The 13,353-nt window shown below is 39.9% G+C and overlaps 1 protein-coding gene across 1 annotated transcript; it reads left to right on the top strand.

The window, feature by feature from the left end:
* Window positions 1-1,202: 1,202 nt before the first annotated feature.
* On the top strand, window positions 1,203-13,191 carry LOC119028535 (cytohesin-4-like). The gene is made up of 13 exons (XM_037114652.1): window positions 1,203-1,352; window positions 3,861-3,943; window positions 4,056-4,120; window positions 5,446-5,512; window positions 6,454-6,572; window positions 6,958-7,038; window positions 8,177-8,289; window positions 8,576-8,724; window positions 9,442-9,553; window positions 9,946-10,022; window positions 10,570-10,641; window positions 10,795-10,949; window positions 12,164-13,191. The coding sequence occupies exons 1-13, from the start codon at window positions 1,334-1,336 to the stop codon at window positions 12,243-12,245; spliced, it is 1,194 nt and encodes a 397-aa protein (XP_036970547.1). The 5' UTR covers window positions 1,203-1,333; the 3' UTR covers window positions 12,246-13,191.
* The last annotated feature ends 162 nt before the right edge of the window (window positions 13,192-13,353 follow it).

The raw sequence follows: 13,353 nt of genomic DNA, 5'->3' as shown, positions 1-13,353 counted from the left end.
CGCAGTTTAAATTCAGTTTATGTAGGTTAAGTTTGATTTCAATGTATAAAATAGTAAAAAAAAAAAAAGAAAGAAAGAAAAAAAAAAGGGAAATTAATGGAGAATTATCCATAGCAGTATGCAAACACATCTTAACACACTCATGATTGTACACCACAGACAACAATACCTGTGATGTTCCACTAGATGGCACCTCTGCTTCATTTTTTTTTTAACCATAGATCATCACTCTGAACATGTACAGCAGGACGTGGCCTCGTTCAACCATTAGACATATTCAAACTTGACTTCTACATGTTTTGAGACCAACAGTGGATTAATTTGTCACATCGATATAAACTCTTAAAACATCCTTAGTTAATCCAGTAATGACTCCACTCTGTGCATACTGTTGCCTCCCTAAACCCTTTTTTGTTATGAAACATGGATTTAATGTCCTAAATCGTTTTGTGAGATTACAAGAATTCAGTTTTATTGACGTTGTTGTGCGTCAATAAAACTGTTGTTGTAATTCAGCAGATGTTACACGTCATTTTTAGCTAACCAGCAGCAGTTTACTGACAGATACTGGTCAGGATGCTGAATGCAAAACCACCCTGTTAACCACTGTGACTTCTGCTCTAAATAAACTGTAAATTCAGCCTGTTTAAGTTCACCACAGCGAGCAGAGAGGGAAGACGATGTCATCTTCAAAGTAAAAGGGTCTAATCTGCAGTTGGAAGAGAATAAATTGTATCTAAATTGATGACAACTTACAATTAGCAGTGTGGATACTAACAAGAGCCTTAATGAGCATGAGCGTGCCACTTATCTGACGTTCGTGGCTTTCAAAAGTCACTTCCCTCCTTCTCTGAACAATGTGTGTTTTGCAAAACACTCTCTATCAGTTTCTCCATCCAATGACGGACGTGCTACCGGTGGTGAAATCTCGGGTCTACAACGTGTCATGTTCAAGCTACAAAAGCAAATTTCAGAGTCGTGCTGTTGTTTTTTTGTCATGCTGGAGTGCTGCCATTTTACTGTCAGTCACAAGTTCTGTCCATGTTGTAGTCTAACAGTCCCTTGAAAAAATATTTATAAAAAGGCCTGGCTTCATTTTATGGATTAATTTACTCAGCAAGCGTTTTATTTTGAAGCAGTCACTCTTCCTGTCGTCACGCTGGTGTAGGCTTCACAGGGATGGGGAAGAGGTGGGGCTGAACAACAACATCAACTTCATTCAAGTGTTGCTGCACTGTGAGCGGAGGCAGTCTGCATATCAGGACTCGACTGCGCCTATCTCTTCTGGTGTTGTTGTCTTTTTTTTTTTTTTTTCTTTTTTTCTTGGATATAAATGACTGATTGCCAAATGGGTAAGACTTGTTTAATTGCCCTTCACTGTTTTTAATGTTTTATATTTTATTTTAGATATCCACAAAGACTTTAAGCACCTGTTTCAATAATTTACACTGAGAAATGTTGGCCTTGTTTCATGACATTATCATGTGTGTTGTGCAATTTACCTGCATGCATTGTATTGTAACTTATTCCTACATATGATGAGGTGTTTAATGACCCTGTCAGTGTTAATGAACTGAAATTGTGAAGAAATTGAGCCCTAATGTGTGGTTATCATGATATCAGGATTCAGACAAGAAACAGAACAACTTTTACTATTTACTATTATTACTATTAAATAGCGTCACTGTCATTTAGAAACAGTTGGGACATAAAAATCATTATAAATTGATGTAATTCTTCATGATGTGACTTTTGTGAGATTTTGAAGTTACTGATCAGTTCTGGCTATATAACCATCTGAAGCCTGCGGTGAAACGATGCTCAGTGTGGGTCTCATCTGAAAAAGGGAAGAGGCAGCCATGCTGAGAGCTCACAGGACCACACACACCGCTGATAATAATCTAAAAAAACAGAAGTTCTTTAAACAGTTCACCTTTAAAGTCACAGCGCTAAGATATTTACACACGTCCACCGTTATTTTTCAGATTTAATGCCAAATCTATCTTATGTGAAGGAAGAGTTGAATGACTCAGTCCTGTCAGCTGTGTTACACAACATATGTAAAGGAAGGGTGGGGAAGTGGAAGTCCTGTGTTCACATCATAAACACCAAACAGTTGACTGATCTCAACGGGAAGTGTTGGCAGTTACCATTCGGTTAAATTGAAATTCTACAAGCGTTGTTTCTCACTGAGGCTAACTGCTGCAATCTCAAAACAAATGCTGCTCTGCTGATGGAGACTCTGCACAACTCGGGAATCGGGTTGTTTTTTCAGTGCCCAACAAAAAAAAAACTTATCTTCTATGCAGATGAGAGAGACATTTATATTACTTCTGTTTTTGTTTTTGTTTTTTCTTGTGGGAACCCCACTCTCTGCTTCAAATGAGCCTTCAGACTTTGCCTGAAGCTTCTTCACTAATTGCTGCAGGAACAGTGAGAGGAAAGTTGGGATAATGTCATTTGCTGCCTTGAGAATCTGCTCCAGAGGGAGCAAATGCAGTAACCAAGAAAATCAATGAAAGGTTTAATGCTTTCTTATTGTGGTTTAGTGGAGTGACCGGTTAGAAGGCTGCCAGGCCAACGACCACAGTTTGACATTAAGCTTCGATAATTATAAGTGGCATTTTCGTGACATTCATGAGGCCGCCCTCAGGATTAATATTAATTACTAATGAGCTACTTACACTTTTTTATCTAGTCCCATCACTGAGTCAAAACTAAGCCTCTCCCCCACTTTGTGTTTAGTGCTAAATTGCTATTGTTAGCAAGCTAACATAGTCAACTCAGATGGGAGGTCATGGTAACCATTATATCTGTTCAGCATTAGCATGTTACCATTGCCAGTGTGAGCATGTTAGCTTACTGAAAGCCCAGCTGTAACCAGCCTCGCAGAGAATGGTGTGACTCCTGTAATTCTTACTTTAGACTACTGATTGTTTTTTTAGATAGACTGTTGATTTTAATGGTAATTGCATTTTTGAGACTTATCTGAAAGCTTTTTTTTTCCACAAACCTTACCTGGATAAATTAGACTCTGCATTATAGTGGGAGTGAAACTGGCAAACACTATTACAGTAATCCGGTTGTGGCAAGACAGTAACTTGTGGTACAATGAGCTCAGACTGAAAGTGTAATTTGATACTAAAATGTAGAACAAGATACCTAGCAACTTCTTCTTCATCAAACCTCTTCAGCAACTGCCAACCCAAGATAAAAAACCTTTTTCTAATTATGACTGTGTAAGTTTTCATGATTCATACTGTACACCACTGTTTGTCACTTAGCCTCTCCAATGTGGGAGTGGGGAGGGATGGTAGTTGGCGATGTGCTAAACAGGCCTCCACAGAGCCGATTAGCTGTGTCTGAGTGTGTGTTCATGCATTTGCATGCTTGTGTTTTTCAAGAAATATATTTATAGTTCTATTTTGCGTTGACAAATATATTTCACATGAAAAACCACACCACCTGTGTGACATGTTTTCGAGAGAAACATCTCTTCCTTGTGCTGTGGTTGAGCCTGTAAATACACAGCGCGTTGATACTGTATGTAAATGTATTCAAATTGTTGTATAATAGATGTGTCTGTGAAATGACAGAAAGGTGGCTCCATCCTGAAATCAGGCTTTTACAACTTTTTAACACATCTTCACTTTGGTTTACAATGTGTATAAATGTATGACTAAAGAGGAAAAAGTCAAGACTTGACCGATGACAGAGCGAGCGCCTTTTGCCACAAATGACATGACAAAGTAGATTGCATCATCATTTCAATGGAATAACTTGATGTGATGGGAGTCGCGTGGGCTCAATCAAATATCCTGAGAACCTACATGACGTTGTTGTTCTTCTTTTTTGTGCAGTTTCCTCAGATTTTACGGCAGATGAGAAGATGGAGATCGAGAGCATCAAGACGTATAAGAAAGACCTTCTGGATGATATCCAGGTACATGGTGATAAACAAAAGAAAAACATGCTGTTTTATTAGTGACCTGTGACGCTTTAGATGTTGAGGAAACTAATATTAAAGCCTTATCTTTCTTTCTAAACCACCCCAGAAGTTAAAGATGGAGATAGACAACGTCATGGCGGAAATACTCAGCTTTGAGTCTGCAGAGGAAAAGTAAGTATTCATCTGGGGAAAAAACCCACATCTACCTCAAAAACCAGTCAGCGTCCTTATATAACTCTGGACTACTCCTACTAAACACACCTACGTATTTTTTCACTGTCACGCATGTTTCAGTTTCACATTTGCTTTCTGACGATTTCAAAACGTTTGTTCTCTTTGTATTTAACCTTGAGGATTTTATAGAACTGGTCCAAATTTGGATTTTATTTCCATATTGGAAAGAATGTTTTTCTTTGCTTGATCCTGTTACAATGGGGAGCATCAGCTTCCAGGACAAAAGTGTGTCTTCAACTGTGTTCTAATGCTGAATGCTAAATGTAACTAAAAAGTCCATCGAGCAATGTAATCACAAATTGTCAAAAATCCCAGCTCCCTGCCTGGCCTCTCAGATCCAATGACCTTTATATTAATAACTAATAGTCTAGAGTTTACAGTTATTTTGATATGGATGTGTCATTGTCTGATGTTTTGCCTGAACATGCTGTTGCAAAAGGAACTGCAGTCCCCCAAATAAATTGCACTACCTTTATTCAGATTAAACAACAACTCATTAATAAGTTAGCTTAAGAGGTGATGGTGGCTACAGAGCCTGTCTAGCTGTTTCCTCCTGTTTCCAGCAAATACGCTAAGCTAAACTAAGTTAAGCTGGCTGTAACCTCATAAAAAAAAGCAAATAAATATATTGAGCACCTCTAAATTTTAGACAGAACAAGTGTGATTATGTTGGCATTCAACAAACACAGCTCTTATTAGTCTCAACCCAAGAAGTTCAATCAAAATCATGCGTCCTCAGACCTAAACAACTGAATAGGTTGATTACCAGTGAATCCCAAAATGACATATATCACTGCTACCAAAATAAACACGACTGTCCCAGTTTATCAGCAACAGGCATACCAGACATCCATCATTTGGTTTGGTTTATGGAGGAAAAGTGCTTGGCTAGGTTAAGGAAAACATTGTGGTTTGGCTTAAAATAACTATGTTACGTACATACCTTCAGCTTTACCCTCTGTCCATGAGCAAATACCTGACTTGACTCCCTAAATACTAATACTTAATACTCGCCTGACTTCCGTAATGAATTCTAAGGCCACTACAAGTTGCAGCCTGGTAACAAAACGAAAATATGTGGCGTAGCAGGCTGTTATGTAAAGTATATGTAAAGTATATGTGCTGTTATGTAAGTTGAACAAAGGAAAGAAAAGTCTTTTTATTGTCACCCTGTTACATATTACTTACTAATGGCTAAAGCAATATTGTAATCATCCCTAAACACTATTGCTCTTCCTTCTTAAATGTCAATCTTCCTGCAGTAAGACCATCGAGAAGAGCAAACAGTTCTCAATGGGGAAGAAGAAATTCAACATGGACCCCAAAAAGGTGAGGCGCCATGTGTGCATGCGTTGTATCTTTATCAGCATAATGTAATAATAAGAACTGACTTCTTACTATGCTGGGATGGTTTTAAAATACCCTGCGTATCTTACTGTGCATCTCAGAGCCTCTTTAACTGAGCACCATCAGTAGAGCGTCTGCGTGGACTTCCTCTCACCTAACCACACTGAGCTGCTGTCAGTCTGTGAACTGACACTGATGCAGCTCCTCAGCTCACTTTCTGTGGTCGCACTGTGACACATCGAAATTGTTTCTGCCATGGACACAAATGTTTGCAATGACAACACAAATTCAGTGCGTTCACAACGTTTACATACCGGAATAGATCGAACCCGAACCATAGCTGCTGCTTTGAGATACCTGCGACTTTGGACAGACTGAAATATTTGAGTGTTTTTTCTCTCTTCAATTAAAGGTCGGAGAGGCGAGTCTGAAGAACGATGGTTGTTTGTTGCATCTCATTGCCAGGTCACCCAATACCAATGCTTTCAGTCCCTATTCAGCCTGAAATTCTTAGCCAATGCATCAGTATTAGATGACCTGCCAGTGAGACACAAGAGTTAACCCTAATTTCTTTACCTCTACAGCAGATGTGTGCTTTTATTTTGGCAATGATGCGGTATTAGAGGTTAGCTACTTTTAGAGACCATTTTCATTCCCCATAGCAAACCTTATATTTAACCATCCTTTTCCTCTCCAAACCTGGTGACAGGGGAGAATGAGGAAGAGAAATTAGTTTTAAGGAATTGGGATTACAGAAGCTGAAAGCTCACTCTGTCATACCAACCGGAGATGAACTCATTGTGAAACTCAGCACATTTGACCACAGCACAGTAGGCAGTGTGTGTGTCATAAACTAAAACCCCTATAATGCAACGCGACAGTATACATCTTTACATCTGCTGAACAATGTACTTTGCCTGCAGGGCATCAATTACCTGGTGGAGAATAAGCTGATGGATGGAGGTGCTCAATCCATCGCCGAGTTCCTGTACAAGGAGGAGGGACTCAACAAGACTGCCATTGGAGAATTTCTTGGAGAAAGGTGAGGAAGAGATGGAGAGGGGAGGATTCGAGTAACAGTAACGGAAGAGGAGGATAAGGATGGAAGATAAGAGGGTGAAGATGTATTGAAGTGATAAGGACAATGACGGTAGGAAGGAAAGGGAAAAAGCATTAGGAGGATATTGAGGATTTGGGACAGAAAGGGTGGAGGGAAGAGAGAAAATAAATGTTGGGTCGATATGGTAGAAGAAGTCGAACGGGTAACCTTCATGACAAAGTCGGGAATAAGGAAGGGTGAAGCGATAACATGAGGGAGAGGACACAGAAGAAAGGAGAGGTAAAAGGGAGATGTGGCATGTCGCAACAGGGAACGTGAATAACTTCCTCTGGTTTCATGTGTCCTCCTGCCTCCGTCCATCCCACAGGGAGGAGCTCCACCTCAAGACCCTGAAGGCCTTCGTGGAGCTGCACGAGTTCTCCGACCTCAACCTGGTCCAGGCCCTCAGGTCAGTCTGCGGTCATCCCCACCATGATCAACATCATGAACAGAATTAACAGAAACACTTGCATGTATCCACCTCATCAGGATTCTCTTCCAATAAGAGCATCAATAGAATAAATTCACCAACTTTAAGAGGTTAAGGTGCCTAATTTAATTTCATGAAAGACACGCAATTACTAAAGAATTGCGCAAGTTAACTTTGGACTAGAATTGCAGCAATAGTAAACTGAAAAAGTCTCACAGCATCATGAGACACAAGTAAAAGTGGAAACAATATTTTTAGTGTGGTAAAGCCATACTTAACACTCAATTTCTGACCTTCCTGACCTTGTCTTTGACTCCTTTGCTATTTGTCACAAGCCACAACAGTCACCACAGACTTCACTGAGTTTCCACACAGAGTAAGCGAGGGGCAGCTGTTAGCATAGAAATGTCGTATCATCAGCGGAAAACAGTCTGGTACCTGCGTCAGTGGTACCGGCAGAGTGAAGCCCCAGTGATGATGATAGTGATACCATCATAACAGAAACTCTGCACCATGAACAGGGTCTGGAATTTGAAACATGTTGGCATTTGCCAGGCAGAAGTCCAATGAAAAGTGATGTGCATTATGGGAAATGTTGTGTTGTGTTGTGTTTTGTTTTTTTTTTTTTTATCTTGCCCACTACAACTAATTAGCTATATCTGTTTGCCCCTTTTAGCATGCTTACATGCTGAACAAAGATGGTTGACATAGTAAAACATTGTACCTGCTACCTGGAACATTTCTGCATTTAGTTACAGATGTGTTGTAAATCTGTTGTAGATCTGTGTGTAAATAGTATGGTACTTGAGGTGTATTTAGGTGCATGATGGAATGAGAAGGAGGGAGCATCATTTGGATCACTGCTATTAGTCTATATATTCTACACTATAACTAAAATCCAGGCAATTTATGACAATGCTTTGTTATAATGTGTTAGTGAGCATTACAAAATCACATGACTGATATACATTTACTCAGAAACTGTACTCCTGCTGCCAACAAACATTCACTCTCAAGATGTGTGGTGGTCCACATCCTGCTCACGAACCTAAATGAACAGGTATACATCACATATAGGGGTTCATGATATTGTGGTGTGTGTGTGTGCGTGTGACAGACAGTTCCTGTGGAGTTTCCGTCTGCCTGGTGAAGCCCAAAAGATCGACCGCATGATGGAGGCCTTCGCCACGCGCTACTGTGACTGCAACACTCATGTCTTCCAGTCGACCGGTGAGCTTCACTAAATATACATCTGTCCACTTCCTGTCTGGACTGTGTGTGTGTGTGTGTGTGTGTGTGCATGTGTGTGTGTGTTTGCGTGTGTGTACATGTGAATTGACAACAACACCCCTCTGTTTGCCTTTCTGGCTTTAGTTTCTTCTCCTTTCCTTTCCGGATCTTTCTCTTTCTCACTGACTATGTATTTATGTTAATGACATTACTTCACCCAATTCCACGAACCTTGTGTTGCTTCCTCTTATTCTTTGTGCATATGCATGTTCCTCTGTGACACCAGACACGTGCTACATCCTGTCATTCGCCATCATCATGCTCAATACCAGCCTCCACAACCCCTGTGTGAAGGACAAGACCACTCTGGAGCGTTTCATCTCCATGAACAGAGGCATCAACAATGGAGAGAATCTACCTGATGAGCTGCTCTCGGTGAGAACCACTGGCCAATCGCAGTGCCCAAAATAGACATCAAGAAGTAACAACACAAGTGCTAATACAGCTGAAATTTCAAGTTCTGATGATCTAATTTTTGCCCTAATGGAATTTGAAGAATAGGTTATTTGTAAGCACGAGGTTGGCATTATTCTCACTTTCTGTTTACTAAATCAAGCAGAGAGTCACCTGAATACCCTAAATATGTCTGTTCACATTCACGGTCACATTACGAGATGTAATGTACCATAAAAGTTACTTAGTCTGATGCCGATATGAAAGCTGTAATTAAGTAAAATTGATTTCATATGTGTAAGTGATACAAAAAATGGTATTCTTCATGATACCATGCAGTACTTTCTCTGCCTTGAAAAAAACAACATATCTCATAATGACCACGTCATGTGGAACAGAAACACACACAGGTGACCACATCCAGGTTGTTCTCAGGCCCCGTTTCCACCTGAAGGTCAGTCACAAGTAACAGGAGTCTGAAGGAGGTCATGTTTAACAACGTCCCAGCCTGTGGGCAGGTGGTAGACAAAAGACCTGTGAACACAACAGTGTCTCATTCTCACCAAGTGAGTCACTCTGGACTGAAGTCACACACATACATGTTTGTCTTAGTTTGAGTAATGACCGCAGTACTTTCACTGGCAATTTGTATCATTTAAATTTTTCCTTTGTTTCCCCACTCACCTTCTCTCTGCCTAGAAACTATACGAGAGCATTCGCAATGAGCCTTTCAAAATCCCTGAGGATGATGGGAACGATCTGACTCACACCTTCTTCAACCCTGACAGAGAAGGCTGGCTCCTTAAACTCGGTAAAATACCCCCCAATAAGTTTGCTTTTATTACTAATTACGAATAATTTGGGATGTTTAATGAATTTTACACCAAAAGGAGAAGAGGTTCACGTGCTGACCTACATTACATCTAACTAAACTGCAAAACAAGATTGAAAAAAGGAAACTACAGAGGAAACAACTGAAAAAATGACCCAATAGCGGACTTAACACTTTTGGCTTGCATGCAAAACCACATCACGTCAGTATTAGGATATGCGGAAGTTTAACTTTTGATACCCTCAAACACTTTGTATTTTGGGAGGCTTCTTAAGTTACCTGAGACAACTTCTGGAAGATCGATAGTTTTAGCTGTTTAGCTTCCACTGACAACCAGCATATGTTAATTATTTGCTCTTTCTGTACTTCAGGAGGACGAGTTAAGACATGGAAGAGGCGATGGTTCATCCTGACTGACAACTGCCTCTACTACTTTGAGTTCACCACTGTAAGGCTCAGTATATACATATATATATCGATATTTTTTTTTTCCTCGGGCAGATACAGAATGTCCTTAATAGAAATCCATGGCAGAGATTGTTTGTTCAAACACTTAAAATGACCTCTTTTAGTCAATTTTGCCAGTAATTCTTACATTGTCCTCTAAAAAAGTCCATTGGGTGATGTTTTTGTCCAGTTGGTTGACTGATGGAGAAATACTTTTTTTTTTTTTAAATTGGTCCAGTTTTGAACAAGACAACAGCAGCTGGATCACTACAGTGATACAACTTTTTTTTTTTTTTTTTTAACAAATAAGATCTTTATTGTGTAACCAGAAACACACTCTTGCCAAAACAACCAGACTCCACATAAGCAGTGCCTTTGTCCGAGAACATTATAGTCAAACTCGGGAGAAATGCTAAATTAAACCCACCGAACACTATTTGTTCTGAAATTACTTTTGGAAAAAGTTACATTTTCTCGCTCAACACTTCCTTCTCTCTCTTCTGATCCATCACAAAACTCACTCCCTCTCTTTTTAAATGTGACTGCAGGATAAGGAGCCCAGAGGCATCATCCCTCTAGAGAACCTCTGCGTGAGAGAAGTGCCATACGCACGCAAACCGGTAAGATCCTGTTAGCTGTTAACTCTTTCAACAGTAGCACATTTAAATCAATCCGTATTGTATCGATAAAGGGCAGTCTTGGTGTGTAGTACTCATGTCAGGTCGGCAGATGGATTTATAGATTGATTATTATGTGGTTCTGGTCTCATCTAGTACTGTCTGGAGCTGTACAACCCCAACAGTCGAGGGCAGAAAATCAAAGCATGCAAAACGGAGACGGACGGCAGAGTGGTGGAGGGGAAGCACCAGTCGTACACCATCTGTGCTGCCAGCGCCGAGGAGAGAGACTCCTGGATTGAGGCCATAAGGTCAGACCACACATGAGTACAAACATACATATACATATATATGAACGTGCTTGTGCTTTCATCTGCACGAACAGCAACATGTTCTTAACAAGACACATGGAAAAAACATTGTGCAACAACATTCTCATAATTAAACTTAAAGATCACTCTCCATTAGATCTCAAAGGGGGAAAAAATGCTGCTGCACTAACCTCTGTGGGGTGAAAGGTTTAAGTCTGTTTAACATCTGTCCACACCCAGCATCACAGCTGGGTGAAGTCAGGTGTGGTCTGTTATGCTTTAGACCACATCCAGTTGTGATCAGATGTCATATTTTAGTGTACTACGGAGGGCTGTGATGCACAGGATGTGGAAAGAAAATGTGTCACAACAATTTGGCAATGCAAGGGAGATTTTGCTTCTTGCTGGGTGTTTTAAGGAAAGCTGTTATTTCTCTGATTAGCCATTTTACTCGTCAATTTAGTGGCTAGAAATGTAAGAAAGCAGCTACCGTCCATGAAATTTAATTTCGCAAGAATTGCAATGAAAGATCTCAATGAAAGGTGCAACAGTCTTTAGAGAATCATGTTAAACATGAAAAAATCTTTCTACAGTCTCACTGGCTTTGTTGTGTGCTCTAGAGGATTTGAAGTAAAAGCTACCTAAAATCCATTAATTATAATTATATAATCCATATGCTTGCATTATTAGATTTTCTGGCCAATCAAAGGTGGTGCAGCAGTCTTTAGACCCAAGATTAACATGCTATCTCTCACACATCAGCCTATTTACACATCCAGGTCTGCTCTCAAACCAACTCCTGAGGGAAATTTCTAGTCAATTAACTAGTTTGTTCCAAAGAAAAAGTAACCTAGTTGGTTTTAAAAAGATCTTCCTTGAAAATAGCTTTCTGTTGTGCCTAAAAGTGATAGTGACAGATGTAACCAGCCCAGTATAAATGCAAACTTTAACCACCACGCTGCATGCCTCAGTTTAAGCCTCACAATGACCCTATTTCTAGTTAGTTTAAGAGTTTTACATTGAATTGTACCATTCTCTGATAACCTCCATAACCTTCAAACCAAAAATGTCCTCATAATGCACCAATGTCCTCACTATTTAGGTCAGAAACGGAAGCTAGTCCACACAATGATATGAAAACAAGCCTACGTTTACACACACCAACACTGCTGCCTTCGTGTTGCTAAAATGACGATCTTCTTTCCTCCAAACAGAGCGAGTATCACCAAGGATCCATTCTACGACCTGGTCTCAGTCCGTAAGAAGAAGGTGATAAACCAAGCCCCTCAGGACTGAGCTGTCCAGCGCCCTCCGTGGACGTTCATGGTACTGCATCATAGGTGGATTCAGTCCCCCTTTAAGTTGTACTAAACACCCTGCAACACAACTGAGCACATACACTGGACCTAGACACTGACAGTGGTCATCCAGGCTAAAAGAAGGACTTCTCTTTCCACTTCTCTTTTTTACAGACTAGACTTAACAGTGTCAAAGGTTAAAAACATTGACATGTTGTATTTTTTTTATTTTTTTTTGTCAGTCCGACAAGAATTTATCGACAAAACAGCGCAAGTGTTGAAGGAAGTGAAACGCTGTCCGTGCATGTTGTGGACAGAGCTGTGTGTGGATATTCGTATTTCTCTGTTTACAGAATTGTTTTTGTTTAGTCACATACTTGCTAGTTTCTCCTACCGAGAGAAGTTGATTGAGTGGTTGATGCTCTGTCTGCTCCGAGAAGATTTTGTTATTCTGACCAGAGAGGCAAATTATGTTTGTGATGTCCAAGCAGTTTTATGCATGCTTTGAAAAAAGGCAAGACATTTCTCAGCTTCCTTAAGGCTTAAAAATGGACATTAAGTAAAAGTACTGTAACAGTAAAACGCTTTACTGCTGTACGGTGGGTTGTTATATCTTGCATGTAAAAAGCTCCACACCATACTGTTACGGTTAAGATTATTCGTGCTTAATTTTGTAAATATTGATGCTGTACATTTTAAAGCATTTTGAGGAATTATTTTGTGTTTGTTGTTGAGATTTTTAGTACTTTATAGAGTGAAGCCTGTTTTTCTTTATATTTCACCTACCTTTATTAGCACAGTGCAATAAGTGCAGTATCCATTCTGTCTGCTTTGATTCAACTGCAACGCATACACTGAATATGAATGAAATCTTTTCACTGTTAGTATTGTATTGTTATGTTCTCAATAATTAATTATTTAATAAAAAAAGTATTCAGGTACCAGTTGACATGTCAGCCTGGATCCTGTTTATGGCTTAAGGAGCAAACTGACATCTGTGTATTCAGCCGAGCGCACTCTGAAACCACCAGGTGACAACTCACTTCCTCTTATTGACTGGCTCGGTGTTGTTGTGCTTTTTCACATGTGAATGTTGATATGCTCGG

This window comes from Acanthopagrus latus, chromosome 1, assembly GCF_904848185.1.
Source record: "Acanthopagrus latus isolate v.2019 chromosome 1, fAcaLat1.1, whole genome shotgun sequence".
Lineage (NCBI taxonomy): Eukaryota > Metazoa > Chordata > Actinopteri > Spariformes > Sparidae > Acanthopagrus > Acanthopagrus latus.
This window is presented reverse-complemented; position numbering and strand designations above follow the sequence as displayed.

What these genes read in the sequence shown, in the direction of transcription:
- LOC119028535 (XM_037114652.1), top strand. An exon ending in ACCTTCTGGATGATATCCAG is followed by an intron (nt 3,944 to 4,055) that starts GTACATGGTGAT and finishes AAACCACCCCAG; the next exon opens with AAGTTAAAGATGGAGATAGA. An exon ending in ACTACTTTGAGTTCACCACT is followed by an intron (nt 10,023 to 10,569) that starts GTAAGGCTCAGT and finishes ATGTGACTGCAG; the next exon opens with GATAAGGAGCCCAGAGGCAT.